Genomic DNA, 17,820 nt, shown 5'->3' with positions numbered 1-17,820 from the left:
AAAAGTTTTGGAGAGTGGAATAAGAATGTTAAGCATATTTTCTAATAAGGACTCCAGAATGTGAGACTAGAGAAAACAAAAGATAATATTTAAAATACATAGATCATCAGATTGAGAAATTAGAAGTTTTATACAGGATTATTAAAACTGAGTCCACACCCATAAAAATTACGGTGAAAGGATAAAATACCAGACAAAATGATAAAAGCAACCAGAGAAGATATAAGGGAACAACAATTTGACCAACAGCAGACTTCTCAACAGCTACAACAAAGGCCAGAAGGCAGTGCAGTAGTGTAATATACTACATGCTAGACGTTGTTCTAGGTATTCAGTATACATTAATGAAAAACAGATACAAATTTTGGCTTGCATGAAACTTAATTCTAGGTAAAGAAGAGAGAGATAAACATAATACATACAATAAGTATAGGGTATGTGAGAAAGAGATAAGTACTGTGGGGTGGAGGGAAAAACAGGGTGAGCAGAATTAAGAGTGCTAGTGAGAAAGGAGGTGTAATATTAAATAAGGGTCAAGGTATAAGGCTCATTGGGAATGTGACATACGAGCAAAGACTTGAAACAGGTGAGGGAGTTAACCATGTACAAATCTGAGGAAAGAACACCGCGAGCGGATGGAACAGCCCATCCTGAGCCCAGAGTGCGTGTATTGTGTTCAAGGAGTAGCAAGGAAGTGTATTTAGCTAGAACTCCATGATTGAGGAGTAAAGTAGTAGGAGGTAAAGTAAAAGAGGCAGCCCTCTCACTCCAACCCACCAAAATCTATAATTTTCAATACTCGCACAAACAAAAAAAAACTTCCTAAGTCAACTCAGTGTCAGAGAATAAAGCATAATTAAAATTGGAAATATTTAGGCACAAACACAAATGAAAATACCTAAATTTGTGGATTTCAGCCCCTATCAGTATTATAAGGAAATATCTAGGCCAGGCACGGTGGCTCACACCTTAAGCTCCCAGCACTTTGGGAGGCCGAGGCGGGCGGATCACGAGGTCAGGAGATCAAGACCATCCTGTAACACGGTGAAACCCCGTCTCTACTAAAAATACAAAAAAATTAGCCGGGCGTGGCGGCGGGCGCCTGTAGTCCCAGCTACTCAGGAGGCTGAAGCAGGAGAATGGCATGAACCTGGGAGGCGGAGCTTGCAGTGAGCCGAGATCGCGCCACTGCACTCCAGCCCGGGTGACAGAGCGAAACTCCGTCTCAAAAAAAAAAAAAAAAAGGGATATAACCACCAATTCAGTGGAGGTCTCAAAATTGCAAGAGAATGACTCTAGGAAAATAAATTTGAAAACAAAAGGTACAATTTTCTTGAAACATACAAATGTCTAAAAAGTGATTTAAGAGTAGTAGAAAACATGAAAAGAGTGATTATCATTAAAGAAATTCAGCCAGTAGCCAGAGTCCCCTTAAAAGAAAGAAAGAGGAAAAAAAGATGGTCGACTTTCAGAAGCAAGTTTTACCCAACTTCAGTGAACAAATAACTTCTATGTTACATAAGCTATTTCAGAGAATGAAAAGGAAAGGTACCTAACTTCTCTTTCGAGGCTTATATAATTTTGACACCAACTAGACAAGAATAACATGAGAAAATTATAAACCAATCTCATTTATAAACATATATGCAGAAACCCTAAATTAAGCATTTTAAAATAATTCAGCAAAAAATATACACATATGCCTATATTTATACATATATATTCTTCAGATAGGTATTATTTCAGGAGACCATGAGAAAAGAAACTTATAAACTTTATAAACCAATCTCACTTATAAGCATATAGGCAGAAATGCTAATTAAATATGTTCATATTGAATACAGCAAAAAAGTGCGTCTGTATATATAATACATATACATAAATTTTGATTATAGCAGGAATTTTTTTTTTTTTTTTTTTTTGAGATGGAGTCTCGCTCTGTCACCCAGGCTGGAGTACAATGGCATGATGTCGGCTCACTGCAACCTCCACCTCGCAGGTTCAAGCAATTTTCATGCCTCAGCCTCCCGAGTAGCTGGGATTACAGGCGCCTGCCACCACACCTGGCTAATTTTTGTATTTTTAGTAGAGACAGTGTTTCACCATGTTGGCCAGGCTGGTCTCCATCTTGTGGCCTCAAGTGATCTGCCTGCCTCGGCTTCCCAAAGTGCTGGGATTACAGGCATGAGCCACTGCACACGGCGGATCATAGCAGGGATTTTTATGACCATTTCCACATGATGCTGTGGTCAAACGCTGATAAAATATTTTGTTATTATGGTTATTTATGTGACTGTACTATGATTCATTTTTCTTCTATCTTAAATCTTAGATATGTTAATTTTTAGTGTTAATATGTAGGGCTTATGAAAGAAAAAGTGATCATTTTCTGCTTTTATTGTAGCTCTTCCTTTCCTAACCTGAATGTCGGAGCTGTGCTCCATGAGTGTGGTGACATCATGATTCCGTTTCATCGAACCATCTTTTCATCTTCCTTGGCTCCTGCAAGGCTAATAACTGCACAGCAAGAGCCTGTGGAGGGTACTTACAATTGGAGCAACAGCAACAACATCACCTGCTCCCCAGTAATGTGGATAACAGTGCTCACTGAAGACCAAGGGGGAAAAGCAGGGACAGATATCTCAGTTGAATGGGCTCTGTAGTTGACGTCTGTTTTTTCTGCCTAGCATTCATATCTTTCTTATGTACACAGTACCCAGATTTTGGTTGGGAGACTAACCTGCCCCTGTATTCTGCTGAAGCGAACTTTATTGCGAAGCCCTAGAATTAAATCTCATGGGCTCTAAGTAGCAAGTTCCAGGATTTGGGTTTGAGCAAGTAGGATGCTGTCTTCCTCTTTCCCATGACACTCAGAGCTGCTGGCAACTAGGAGGGAAAAGTCTGCCAGAGAATGAAGCCAAATTTGGGAAACAAACCTGAGAAATTGATAAAGGAGAACTGGTTCCTAGTGACATGGGTTGAGGCCTGGATCAATGAGTGCCTGAAGCTGCCTGTGTACAAACTGTACAAAGCCACTGCTCACTCCAGTAGGCTGTCCTTTTGATACACTTGGTGTTTTTACAAACCCTACTAAAACCCAGCCTGGCTCTCCTTTACGCTGGACTTACAGTGTGGAGGATGGAAAGGAGGTGGGATTTGGAGCAATTATGCTCTTTCTTCCTCTCTCCTGAAATTGCCTCTGGTGATCTCCTCCTTACCTAGTTCCCTGGGGCTAGGAAAGGGCCCTGAGGAGGGAGCCTTGCTGCTAGAGATGAAGCTTATCATTAGTGGCAGCTCTAACTTTGCAGCAGGTGACTTCCCTTGTTTTAACTTCAGCACCCTCTGTGATCGCCCCATTTTCAGAAAAGTATAATGGAAGCATTTCACATATAAATAAAATTAAAAACTGAATGCTGTCTTCCAGACACAGTGAGAATTAAGTTGCACAGACACTATTCAATAGATAATTCAATTATAGTAATTATCATTGTACAGTTCAGTGATTTCACCTTAAGAAATATTGAGCGTAAGTAGTTACAAGTAAGCTGGAAGTAATTTAATATTAATAAAAAGCCCAGTATGTTTACTTAATAGGAATTATATTGTATTTTTAATCATATTGTTTTTTCTCTATGTATTTACAAGCTTCCACCTGATTTTAACCTATTCACTCCATTAAGGAAATGTAATGGCTACCTTATCCACTAATTCTGGTTATGGTAAACATATAGAGTATATTCATTCCTGTAAAAATTACATATACTTTACTTTCACAGAATTACTTGTAATCCTTTACCCTAGGGCAGAAGACTCAGGGGGAAGGAGGGGAAGTATTAAAAAGAAGTAAAATATTATGCAAGATGGAAAGAAGTTTTACTTTTGGGAGCCTGTGGGACTATTTCTTTAAGTAGACCTAGTTATGATTGGAATTTGTTTGACTTTGCATTAATCACCTGCAGCTACTGCTACCTAGGCAAGCCCCAGTTATAAATTAATGATGAGATCTGCAGAGGGAGTAGATGGAGATTCCTGAATATACACTGAATGGAGCAGCATGCCCTGAGGAGTACTCTGAGGAAAGATGCCATTTGGGCAGACAGCATCGATATTTAATTTGAGGTTGTTTGTTTTTGAGACAGATCTCGCTATGTTGCCCAGGCTGCTCTAGAACTCCTGGGGTCAAGTGGTTCTCTTCTGTCAGCCTCCCAAGTAGCTGAAATTATAGGCGAATGCCCCCCCCCTTTTTTTTTTCTTTACTACAGTGATTCTGTTTACATAGCTATTCTTTACTGCTTTTCTTGTACTGAGTGATCTCCTTGGACTGCCACAACTCTACTAACATTGAATGGGCAGTTACACTAATGCTAGTGGAAGGGACATGAGATTAGTACTTTTTCTAGGGCATAAATTCATAATGAACTCTTCTAGATAACAGTTTCTTGTGTTATTTAAACACCACTATATTTCAGCAGGGCTTACTAAAATAGAATGTGATCAACAAGGATCTTAATGCTCTTGCTTTTTGGTTGGACTTGAAGATAACGATTTTCACAGCAGTGAAGTGGGGAGTGTTTTCCTTAGGATTGAGAAAGGCCTTTCCATCGCTTTCTTTGGGCATCGCTGTGTTTCTCAAAAGTGGCCGTATGACTTCTGTGTATAAGCAACTATTAGGTTCACATCTTATCTGACAGTAGGTTAATGTGAAAAATACTATATTGTGAAAAATTATCTCACAATATTCTAACAGATGCTGCTAGTATTATAGCCTAATGTAACAAATGCACCAAATGTGCTCAAGCATGTTTTTGACACTATTTTCATAAGTGATGATATATCCTAATTGAAACTTACTAAAATTGTTTTCATCTCCAACTGTCATGAAAACATACCAAACTATGTGTTTTGTGTACCCATGACTTAAGAATATAAAATGTATATTCCTTTTGGCTTCCACTCTGTAGTCTAGAGTTAAAAATAGGAGATTTTACCCTTCTGTATATTAGTCCAACAAGTTTGTTCAGGCTCCAGGTATGTATTAATTCTCCTTCATTACTTCTACAGCCAGTAGTAGGTTTAAACTCCAGGATTCTTATAAAAACATTAAAAAAAATTTTAACTACATTGTTATAGGGAATACTGTTAGTGTCTTTTTTTTCTTTCCTTTTTAATTCATGGACTGGATCTCTTTGGGAATCTTCAAAGAAAGTTCTGTATATTTATTTTTATCGTTGTATATTCATTTGTGTATACTGTGTCTTTTCATCATGTAATTCTTTTCTTAAATCTTCTTTCTTGCAAAACCCAACACACAGTAGAAAAGGGTAAAAAATGCAAGTGTGCAACCCATTTATCACAAAGCAAAACCCATGTAATTACCATCCAGGTCAAGGAATGAAACATTGTCTCAGTAACCCCAGAAACTCCCATCCTGCCCTTCCCAATCACCCTTCTTCTCTCCCACCTCCAGAGTTAACTACAATTTTTACTTTATGTGAATTACTTTTTTGCTTTTCTTTATAATGTTACCACCTATTAATACATCGGGAACATAATGGTTTAGCTCTGCTTGGTTTGAGGTTTTGGTTTTTGGGTTGTTTGATTTTTTGTTTGTTTTTGTTACTTTACATAAATGGAATTATGCAGCTAGGTATCCTTTTGGGCCCAACATGTTTTACTTAAAATCACATTTGTAAATGTAGTTATAATTGGTTTTCATTGCTGTATAGTATGCCATTGCATGAACTCAGTACAAATTATCCATTCTATTGGATCCAATATGAATAATGCTGCTATGGACATTCTTTCATATGTCTCTTGATAAACACTGCACTTATTTCTGATGTGTATATATGTAGGAGTGGAACTGCCAGATCATAGGGTATGTGTATTTATAACATTTAAAACATTGGTATCACTTCACATTTCTACAAGAGAACTATGATATATGATAGTTCCCAGTGCTTTGTCCTCACCACACTTGGTATTCTTTTAGCTCATCTGTTTGTTGTGTAGTGTTACCTCGTAGTTTTCATTTCCATTCCCCTGATTACTAATGAAGTCAAACAATTCAAAGAAACCTGCCGATATTTTTATTGGAATTGAATTTAATCTATTGATTAATTTGGAGAGAATGTTACAAAGTTGAGCTTTCTAATACAGTAACAGTTTATATAGTACTTTTTGGTTTCTCTCAATAATGTTCGTAGTTTTCTGTATAGAGGACTTGCATATCATTTGTTACATTTATTCCCACATATTTTATATTTAAATGCCATAATAAATGATATTTTAATAAATTTTATTTTCTATTTGCTTCTGATTTATAGTAATGTATGGATTTCTAAATTTTACCTCTGTATACAACTGCAGTTCATCTGTAGATTTGTTCCTGCGTACATAATTATGTAATCTGCATATAAGGGCTTTTTTTTAAAAAATCTAGTCCCCTTCCAAATCATTATACTTTTTATTTCATTTTATTGTCTTTAGTAAGGCTAGGATCTTCACTAGCTGGTATCTCCACTACAGTGTTGACTAAAAGTAGTAATAGTTGGCAATTTCAAAGGGGAAACATTAACATTTTTTGCTATTAAGTATGATGTTGCATGTTGCTAGATTTGGTTTGCTAATAGTATATTTAGGATTTTTTCATCTAGATTTATGAATGAGAAAATCTTGTAATTTTTCTTTTTTATAATGCCCTTATTAGATTTTGGTTTTAATATTTTGCTAAATTCTTAAAGGAAGTTGAGGAGTGGTTTCTCTTTCTCTAATATCTGAAAGAGTTTGTGTAAAACTAGCATTATTAATTAGAATTCACTAGTGAAGCCATCTAGGCCAAAGTTTCTTATTTTTGTTTTGTATGTGTATTTTGGAAAGGCTTTTAATTACAAATTCAATTTCTTTAGTAAGACTGTTTCTGAACAGTCTTCCAGCATCTCTTCTGGTTGGTAATAACTTTCTAGAAAGATGTCTATTTCAGAGGTCTCCAACCCCCAGGCCGCAGACCAGTACCAGTCCATGGCCTGTTAGGAATGGGCACCGCACAGCAGGAGGTGAGCAGCAGTGGGCTAGCGAACATTACAGCCTGAGCTCGGCCTCCTGTCAGATCAGTGGCAGCATTAGATTACCCTCTACACCCTGTCCATGGAAAAATTGTCTTCCAGGAAACTGGTCGCTGGTGCCAAAAAGGTTGGAGATCGCTGGCATATTTCATTCAAATTTCAACTTTCTTCTAGTACCCTATCCTATTATTTTTTCATGGTCTGTAGAATATGTAGTGATGTCTTCTTTTTCATTCCTGATCATTGTCATTTGTCCCTTTTTTCTTAATTGGACTCTCCAGAAATTTATTCATTTTATTAGTCTTTCAAATCATTTATTTTTATTATCGTTTAGTTACCTATAGGTTACTAAAAGTATACCTTTAATTTCCAAAAAATATAGATATTTTATTCTCCTCTAGAACAGAGTTTGGTTTTCTAATCAATCAAAAAAATTATGAATAATTTTCATCATTTGAAATTATTATTTGCTTTAATTTAAAAATTCTGTGTACTTGGGAAAATTTTATTTTGTACTTACTAGGTATAATATTCTGCATATGACCATTAGGTCAATTTTGCTTAATGTGATATTCAAATCTTCTACATCCGTATGGTACTTATTTGTCCGCCCATTTGGTCAGTTACTGAATTTAGTCAGTTACTGAATTTGGTCAGTTAATGAGGGAAGTGTGCTTATGTACCCAGTGATTATGGATGTCTGTGTTTCTCTTTCTAGTTCTGGCCATTTTTGCTTTCTATATTTTGAGTCCATGTTATTAAATGCATCCAAATTTGGGATTATTTTACTTTTTAGTAATTTCAATGTTTTATCATCATTTTGTATACTTCTTCATCTCTAGTGGTGATTATTGCCTTAAAGCCAACCCTGACTGATACTAATGTAACTACATCAATTTGTTTGATTTTTACATGATTAACTTTTCCCATATTTTTCAACTTTTCTCTATCTCTGTGTTTTAGATGTTGGCTTATAAATAGCAGGTAGTTTTGTTTTGTTTATTTAAAGGCACAGTTAGGACATTTGATGTATTGAGTCTAAATCTTTGTCAGTCTTTTAAGGTTGATAGTCTTTAAACAATAATTTCTCATATTCAAAAAACAGTTTATTAGCATCTATAAGTTTAAGCAACATTTCTCTGATTTCTTTATAAATATGCAGGGATTTATGAAATCTTCTCATTTCCTATTACTTCTTTGGCTTTTACATAATGAAAAGAAATCCAGGGGCTAAAATATGCTAAGGACAATAATTCTAACCTGGTGTTTGGTTTGCAACTCATCTTTATTGTGATTTACCTACCTAATCCAAATAAACGTGGCATAACAATATATCTCTTAATATATCTCTCTTGCAAAATACTATAAAAATTTTATTATTGATTACAGGGCTGTGACTCCCAAATGAGCGTGTCAGAAATGTCGTGTAGTGAAAGTACATCCTCATGTCAGTCTCTTGAACATGGCTCAGTTCCAGAAATTCTTATTGGCCTGCTTTATAATGCCACAACCGGAAGACTATCAGCAGAAGTGATAAAAGGCAGCCACTTCAAAAATTTGGCAGCAAACAGACCACCCAGTGAGTGAAAAATAATTTTTTTAATTCTAATGTTTTCTGCACTTTTGGGACTCTCAGTATTAGGGAGTTCAATCCTATCATTTAGTCTTAACCAATCAAAATGAAATGGTGTAATCATCAGCTAATCTGTTTCATGTTTTCTATTTCCAGTCATTTGGGAAGTAGAAAAATTTGAAATTCAAAGTATTCATAGTAAAGTGACAACTTTTAATTTTTCATAGTGTCTGCAAAATAAATTATCTCTATCATAGCCATTATCTTTTAATGCCAGAAAAGGTTACAGGGCCTTTAAAAGTGAGTAATGTTCACAAATATGAACAGGAATGTATATAGCTATTGTTGTTAACTGAAGAGTAATGTGTTTTCTATCTGCATGCAGTACTATGAACTATTTTATTTACTTCTATATTTTCCTTCTTTCTCCCTTAACGATTTAAGAAGAAACTATTACTTCACTTTTTTTTTTCTCCTTTAAAATTATAACCCAGTACTTCCAGCAGAGACTTTTCTTAGATGGAATGGGCTTTGCTCTTACCAGGACAAACAGAAGAAGGAACAGTTTGCTGTTTACCCTGGATGCTAAGAAGGGAAAGCTAGATAGCATACCTCTTCCCTGACTATATGCGTGTTATGCCTGTTACTCTTCTGTCTCTGGATCTCTCTCCCAGTTCAACAGGACCAGGGTAGGTTATGGAAGGATAGTGAAATTGTCATCCAATATGCCTCTGAAATGTTGGTACCTAAAAGAGGTAAACTGGGAAAGTGGCAGCTTCTTTTTTTTTTTTTTTTTTGGAGACGGTTCTGTTCTTATCGCCCAGGCTGGAGTGCAATGGCATGATCTTGGCTCACTGCAACCTCCGCCTCCAGGTTCAAGCGATTCTCCTTCCTCAGCCTCCTGAGTAGCTGGGACTACAGGCACCCACCACCACACCTAGCTATTATTTTGTATTTTTAGTAGAGGCAGGGTTTCACCATGTTGATCAAGCTGGTCTCAAGCTCCTGACCTCAGGTGATCCATCCACTTTGGCCTCCCAAAGTGCTGGGATTATAGGCGTGAGCCACCACGCCTGGCCCAGCTTCTTTATACTTACCTAAAATTAAAGCTGTTAATGCCGTAAACTAAAAATTTGAAATGAAATCTGAAATAATAATGCCACTTTAAATTTTCTTAAAGAATTCTCACAGACTTACTTAATGCCATGTTTTATTCCAAGAAGCAAGTTAATTATTATAGGAGGGGGGCCAGGCACAGTACCTCACGCCTGTAATTCCAGCACTTTAGGAGGTCGAGGCGGGAGGATCACTTGAGCCCAGGATTTCAAGACCAGCCTGGGCAACAACGTGAGACCCTGACTCTACAAAAAATTAAAAAATTAGTCAGGTGTGGTGGCTTGAGCCTGTAGTGCCAGCTACTCAGGAGGGTGAGGTGGAAGGATCGTTTGAGCCTGGCACATCAAGGCTGCAGTGAGCCAAGATTGCACCACCGCACTCCAGCCTGGGTGACAGAGCAAGACCCTGTCTTTAAAAAAAAAAAAAAAAAAAAAAAAATTGGCCAGGTGCGGTGGCTCACGAGGGCCTGTAATCCCAGCACTTTAGGAGGCCGAGGCGGGTGGATCACAAGGTCAGGAGATCGAGACCATCTTGGCCAACATGGTGAAACCCCATCTCTACTAAAATACAAAAAATTAGTTGGGCATGGTGGCACGTGCCTGTAATCCCAGCTACTTGGGAGACTGAGGCAAGAGAATCGCTTGAACCCAGGTGGCGGAGGTTGCAGTGAGCTGAGATTGTGCCACTGCACTTCAGCCTGGTGACAGAGCAAGACTCCGTCTAAAAAAATAAAAATAAATAATAATATTAATTAATTAAAATTAAAAAATAAAGGAGGGGTAACTTTTTTTATCCTTGAATTTATCTCTTTCTAGTTGTCATAAAAATTATTTATTCAATGGAAGTAAAAAGTTATTATAATATATTGGGTTTGCCCCAAATAATATTGGAAAGCTTGCTTCTTACATGTATCATAGAAGGTGTCTATCCCTGAATTAAAAGTCTGAAGGCTTAAATTCATATTTCTACCCTTGGGCAGTTGACCTCACTCCCCTAAGTCTGTTTCATTATAGGTAAAATTAAGGTCATGTCTCTCACAGGGTAAGTGTGAGACTCAAATCAGATAAAGGTGCATAAAAGAAGGATGGAATTATTATTGTTCCCTTTCTCATTTCAGAAGGAGAAATTGAGTGGGAGAAAAGAAGCAATTTCTAGAATAAACAGATTTGGTAGTGTGACTTGATCATCTTCATTAGTATAGACTTGGAATGCAAACTCAAAAGGCCTGGAGGATAACTGAAATTAGTAAAACTCATAGGTGAAAGATGGGGAGATGGTGAGGCCTGTGACAAACACGAGAGTGCACACCCTGCCAGAAGACTTTCAGATTCACAGATTGTTAGCACTGTGCCGGATACATAGAGCATTGTTTAGGGTCACATTGAGCCCCCAGTTATCAGTTTGCCACTTGTGCTTTAGCTAATAATTTACTATTTTTTTGACAAATATTTAGCTGGAGATGCTAAAAAATAGAATGAAATGATACGTTTGCCTTTCTATCCTTACTGTAGTCACTCTGATAGAAACAGAGCAACAAGGATCACAACTAAAAGGGAGGTCTGGCCAAGCGCAGGGTTGGATAATAAACAGATGACAAAAGATTAACATCCGCAACACAGAGTCAATGTTTCAGAATAGGTATACAGAATAGGTATAGCAATTGCCATTATTTTACCATTAGATCTTCAGTATAAGGATAATTCATGGTGTTAGGTGGGAGGTAACTAGAAAGTAAGTATAAGTCAATTTAAAGTAATTTTATGAAAGTGAAATATTTATAAAGTAAAAGGTAAAACAGTTTTATCAGTTTGTCCTAAACAGTATATATTATATAAGATTATAGCCCCTCATATATACCTAGGTTCTAAGCTTTGAACTATGTTATAGACTGAATAATCCCCATTTTTCCAAAGAAAGAGCAATATTCAAGAGCAAAAAGTTCAATAGTCCTATTTTGTTTTGCATAATTAATTTATATATATTGGGAGTAATAAAAGTATTTGAAATATTAAATTGATACATTTTAAATTTAGCAATAATAGTAAGCATAATAATAATTCTAATGATCTTTATAATTACTTATTCAGTCTTTTATAGTCTGATAATATGCATGATTCTATGTTCAATGTGCTTTAGACCAAGAGGATATCATTAAAAAGATGTCCCCCTTTAAAAACGTATAATTTTTGTTTAAGATTACACAGTAACCTTAAAAATTCTCATCCCATTAAATTTACCCAACATCATTTTTGTTCAATCCTCTATCTGAATTAAAATGCTAAAGTTTTGTGTTCTTCCACTCCAGTGAACAGTGTTTCCTCTTTAATTCTAACCTTTGACCCTCTTTCACCCAACGATTGACATCTGGTCATTATTTCTTTTACTGCTTTCCACCCCCTGTTGTCAGATGGACTGTTCTGTTGTCTAAAACACTTGATAGGTGGACAGGTTTATATAATCCGAGGTGAGTTCCTGTAGAGGCTAATTGGATGTTGTCTTTTCATGCAAAACCAAAATACCCTAAAACTTGCCAGCAGTGAAGCTGTCCAACATGTTGGTTTCCAAAACAATGCACATTTATTATCTGTGGTACTTTAAATAAAACTAACTTAGAATTTATCTCTGATTATGGATGATGGTATTCAGAGCATATATGAAATAAGCAAAACTTTTTAAAATAAAAATTTTTATTTTTTCATTCATTTGTACTTTGATTCATACAACAGAAATAGATATTTCCTGATAAATATTGCAATTTTCTTTAAAATTAATTGAAATTTTGATATGAAGTACACATGATGGATCAACATGCTGAAGATCATTTGCATGAGTCTAAAAACCTTGAAAACACAGTCTTATAAAGAAAGGATTTGTCTCCCAAATAATCAGGCAATGAACTGTTATGTTTCACTTCGTACACTAAACATCACATCAGTTTTTTTTGTAATTCATAACAGTAGTTCAGATATCATTCTTAAAAGTTTACATTAAATTTATGCCAAAAAACAATCCTATAGTATTTTAACTATCCTGAAAGCACATTAAATGTACTCTTGCATGAAACCAGGAGAAAGTTTTACTTGGTTTGCTAAACTTTGACCCTTTAATGCATTTGGCTTCATTTTTGCCCTTAAATGTTTTTAAAGTATATTTAAAAACCACATCCATGCAGAGATTTTTTTTGACATTTCATCCTAAGCTGTTTTGATGTCATCTTTGCATTCTTGTCTTCCTCTTTTCTCTTCACCATTTGCCTTCATTTCTATTTGTTTGTTTATTATTCTCTGAAAACAGTGGAATGCTTTACAGTGTTGTGGCTAATTGAGCTTGCTAAGTGTTTATTAATGCTATGATGTCCTGCTTAGTGAAGCTAAATGGGAATGGGAACGGGCAGGGGAGGGTAGTGGGAGGTCAAGGATGGGGTGGGAGGGTGGAGGAAGGATTATGAGGTATACCTTTAAATTCTAACTATTACATAGAAATAGTAAGGTTAAAATATTATTACTACCAAAATATTTTTGGCCTATTTAGCATTCTCCGTATTTGTCACATATTATAAGCATCTACATCAAAATGGAATTGGTTGAATGTCCATTAAACATGGTATACACCATATCCTTATAAAGTATAAATACTTAATTTTCTTAGCCTATAAGCAGATTGTTTTGAGTTTGTTTCAAATGATATTTGTGATACGTTGTCTTTTTCTTCTTTAGATACATATGTTAAGTTAACTCTACTGAATTCCATGGGTCAAGAGATGTCCAAATGCAAGACATCCATCCGCAGAGGGCAGCCAAATCCAGTATACAAGGAAACTTTTGTTTTTCAAGTGGCCCTATTTCAGCTTTCTGATGTGACGCTAATACTGTCTGTGTATAACAAACGCAGCATGAAAAGAAAAGAGATGATAGGCTGGATTTCTTTAGGTCTCAATAGCTCTGGAGAAGAAGAACTCAATCACTGGACTGAAATGAAAGAGTCAAAAGGACAGCAAGTATGTAGATGGCATGCGTTGCTAGAGTCATGATGAATAGAATAAGCAAGCAGTTACCATCAAAGGCAGCATATTTCCAATTCCAACATTACTGTTTCTACCAAGTCACCATTAGAAGAGCTGTTCTTTGAAGAATCGTATTCAACCTTCTACCAAAATGTTTTAAGTTCTATGGAAAGAACATCTCATACTGACATAAATGAAGAAAATATGTGTATCTAGTAGAGCTTGTTTAGGAAACTGAGAAACGTACATTATCATTGCTAAACTAACAGTCCTCCAGAAATTTAATAAGATGTTTTTGATTTGAAGTTAATTTTAATTTAGCAAAAGAGCCAGTCATTTTATGAAAAATCAAAATTATAAGTGATTTTAAAAACCAGAATTTTAGTTACAATACAATTTTAATATCACCCTATATATTATTTACAAAACATAGTTTGACTGGCCAGTCCCTGGTGTTTGTAATGTTCTTTAATATGAAAAGGTAGTTCTCCAACTCTATCATAAGTCATATCTAATGCTGAAGGGTTTCAGTCACATTGAAAATTGTTTTATTTCAGGCATGTTCCCTTTGTGCACTTAGTTTCATTGTGCCTCAGTTCCTCTCAAAAGCACTAAATCTAAGTGCAAACAAGTATTCATTTTCATACAGGAATTTTTTTAATATGTTATTTTTTTAAAAGTTCATTTTTCATTTGCCTCCGCTTTTGCCTGATCCAAAGAGACCAAGTCACTGTACTGGTCCCTTGCAAGTCTTCTAGACAGGTTGTACTGTAGAACTACGTAACTTTCTGTTGAAAGCACTTCCTGTATTCTTGTATTCCAATGTAGGAAGCTAATAGAGCAGGACTTTACTTTAAAATTTATTTCAGTGATTGACTCTTCAAAATTGCAGTAGTGTGAAAATACATTTTTTACAAACTGAAAATACAGTAAATAAGCTGTTGAAAATGGAAAACAATTCAATTTTAATTTTCTGCTCTGAGTATGTAGTAACCAACACTGCATAAAGCAAATAGCATCCAAAATAAGAAACTGTTCTCTCTCTAAATCTTCACTCTTACTTCAATTTATATTTGTGATATGAAGACTATCCAGTTCTCAGTTTGAATTGGAACATCATGTTAAAAACAGTTATGAGATTCCTTATGAAGTTTCTAGTAACTTGTGACTAGACTTTATGAAATTTACAGATAAAGTTCTTCAACGTGATGTCATCTTGTGCCTTTCATGTAAGTTAAATTTGCTCATACAGCTTGAAAGTTGTATTTGCAAAATTAAGCCTTCGATTTTTATAAATGTAAAGATTCCTCAGAACAGTGTCGCAAGATCTTTATTTCCTCTGAAGTAGTAAAAGTTGTATAATGTGCTAACTTTTTAATGGCAAGGCACTTTCATTTGTTTTTATATTTAGGAACTCTAATCAGGAATATTATAAGCTGTTTTCTTTTTAATTTTGCTTACCTATCATTTTATGAATATACTTTATCAGAGTATGTTTTATATATATTAAAAAGTTTCTTTTTTCTCCTTCTCATTTCTAGTTAAAATAGACAAAAACATACTATTTACCAGTTACTAAAAAGCAGTATATCATTGCTTCTAGTCCCAACTAAGTACTATATATTATTGTAAACTAGAACTTGTTATTACCATAATAACAAAACAATGCGTAGATATTACTTCAGCTTGGCTGTACTGAAAGGCCTTAAAAGAAACCCAAAAAGACCGTGAACTACTGAATTTTTTTAGTTTAAAAAATGGCAGCTCTATGCATTCATACACATGAATTATAAGAAAAAATACAAATGCTATATTGGATGACATAAGGTTTGAGAATGTGTGTTACAGGGCTCCATTAAAGGGAAAAATCCATCTTTTATTGTTACATCAATGAGCTTTTTCCAGGATTTTTCAAATAAACAAGTAAGAGTTAGAACCTGAATCAAATGGCAAAATATCTCATTTAAGTGTTTTCAGCAACAGTATGAAAAGAGACTTGAAGAGGGGATGTAGATTTCACTGAGAAATTGGACTTAGGCATTTGAAGCTATAATGATCTTTTTAGACTTTGAAACAACTGACTGCATTGCTAACAACTGTTATCTTCCTAATAAAAAGAGTTATCAGTCTTATTTGTAACTGTAACAGAGCTTAGTGAAACGCATTAGTAAGACCAGCTTGGTGCTTTCACTCTTAGTGAGAAAAAGACCTAACTAATTGTTATTTGTTAAATCTGCCTTTTTTCAGACTATTCCCAGAATTGTGTGTGTGATTTGATACATCCCTAGGGATTTATCTAAGTATCAAATCCTTCATGGCTTAAAAATTAATAAACAGTTTTTTAATATTTCTGGAAAGACCCTACCTCCACCCCAGCTGCCAAGTCCTCAAAGATTATAAATTATCTATATGAGTGTATGTATCTGTATACACACATGCACCATTACACATACAACATAAATATGTATATGTATATTCATTTGTAAAGGCAAAGGTGCCCTGGCTTTTTCAGATAACTGAATAGAAAAACATAAGTTTAGGATTATTTTTCTCCTCTATGTATTTACTAGAGACTATATTTGGTTTGGGTTGCTTTCTGCTGCTGTTCTCCTTCACACACAGCAAAATATACATTTGTTTCTGTAGATTGACAGAACTTATAGTAATTACTCCCAAAAAGTTGTCTGTTCTTTTAGAAAAGGATTAAATAAGGCTCAGGGGACCCACTTCACTCTACTGAATCTAATGTACGGACAGTACTACTGCTTTTTCGTGTGCTTGAATTTGCATGAAAGCTTAATAGCAAAATCTTCTATCTCAGTAATTATAGCAAATAGGGACCCACTGGTAGGGAGCAGGTGTTGGCTCAGAAACCTGAAAAAGACAACCCACTTTCATATAGTTCTGTTAAAATCCCCTAAGTTTTCTAATAAAATGATATAGTCCAAATATGGCAATTGACTGGCATTTATGGGAGCCTCTAAACCTGGAATTATGGGGTTTATTTTTCTCCCAAATGAGCTGCAAAAGATAATTATTGCTGCCCAGTAAACAAAATGTATGTCAAATCAGTAAAGAATTTGTTTAGCATAATATTGCCTTATCTTTCAGAAGCTTTCTTGTATATTCTTGTGTCTTCAGTACAATCCACATTTTGTTTGAAATCCATTTGCATATTATCTTACTGTGCATTTAGTGAATTCTCAATAATGTTGTATTTGCTGACAAGAATAATAAATTGGACCACAATTTAAAAAAAAGAAAACCCAATGAGAAAATAACTACCTGGTTAATATACACATGTTTAAAATGTAGGGCCTGGTAAAGCAGTGTCATCCAACCTAGTGAAGATGCCCAGGGCTGTTTGTTAAATCATTTGCTTGATGCCATCATCATTTTCATTTCACTTATCAAGTGAATCAGAAGCATAATCAATAACTGCAAAGTAAGATAGTACCAATAGGAGAAAGAGGTAAAAGAACTGAGAGTGTTTGTCAATATGAAGATGTGTGGGGATACTGAATGATATCATAGTCTTTCCGGTGAAAGAAAAAATAGGCTATGGGAAGATGTAAATTTTTGACGGAGTAAGAACAGTAGTCACCACCAAATATTTTTCAAGATCCCTATCCAGCTATGAATAGAAAGGACACAAATTCATTTGCGTAAAACTGCCATTTGCCTACATAGACTAGACAATTCACAGAGATTTTTCACAAAGACAGTTATTATATATATAGTTATTTGAGTTATCACTATATTATTTCACATTGATAGTTTTTATTTCTAATTTTGTTTCCATTCACTGTCCCCAGTTCATCTGTGGCCTACATTGAAGGTAGCTGTCAGTATTATTATTGCTAACCATATTTAATATTGAATACAAGTTTAAGCATGCAGCAAAGCATTTTCTAATGTTTATTTTAAAACATTGTCTCTGCCCTCCAAAGTGATAGTTAACAGCTATAATTTACTAAGATCTAGCACAATAATTTATTACTTGCTTGATTCTCAAAACAATACTGTGAGGTAAGTAATGTTATCAACATTTTATTGATAAAGAA

The 17,820-nt window shown here is 35.1% G+C and overlaps 1 protein-coding gene across 7 annotated transcripts in view; it reads left to right on the top strand.

The window, feature by feature from the left end:
• The window catches only part of SYT14 (synaptotagmin 14), a 234,118-nt gene extending 218,232 nt beyond the window's left edge, over window positions 1-15,886 (top strand). For 4 of the 7 annotated variants that reach the window (XM_054480386.2, XM_063672457.1, XM_063672465.1 and 1 more), the window contains 3 exons: window positions 8,454-8,643; window positions 12,161-12,217; window positions 13,470-15,886. In XM_054480386.2, coding sequence (XP_054336361.1) covers window positions 8,454-8,643; window positions 12,161-12,217; window positions 13,470-13,783 — 561 coding nt within the window. In that variant the 3' untranslated portion in view covers window positions 13,784-15,886. Of the gene's footprint in view, window positions 1-2,404; window positions 2,586-8,453; window positions 8,644-12,160; window positions 12,218-13,469 lie in introns of those variants that run through there. The other 3 variants (XM_054480397.2, XM_054480376.2, XM_063672454.1) reach the window with 2 other exon arrangements.
• The last annotated feature ends 1,934 nt before the right edge of the window (window positions 15,887-17,820 follow it).

Source organism: Pongo pygmaeus, chromosome 1 (assembly GCF_028885625.2).
Source record: "Pongo pygmaeus isolate AG05252 chromosome 1, NHGRI_mPonPyg2-v2.0_pri, whole genome shotgun sequence".
In the NCBI taxonomy this organism is placed as follows: domain Eukaryota; kingdom Metazoa; phylum Chordata; class Mammalia; order Primates; family Hominidae; genus Pongo; species Pongo pygmaeus.
This window is presented reverse-complemented; position numbering and strand designations above follow the sequence as displayed.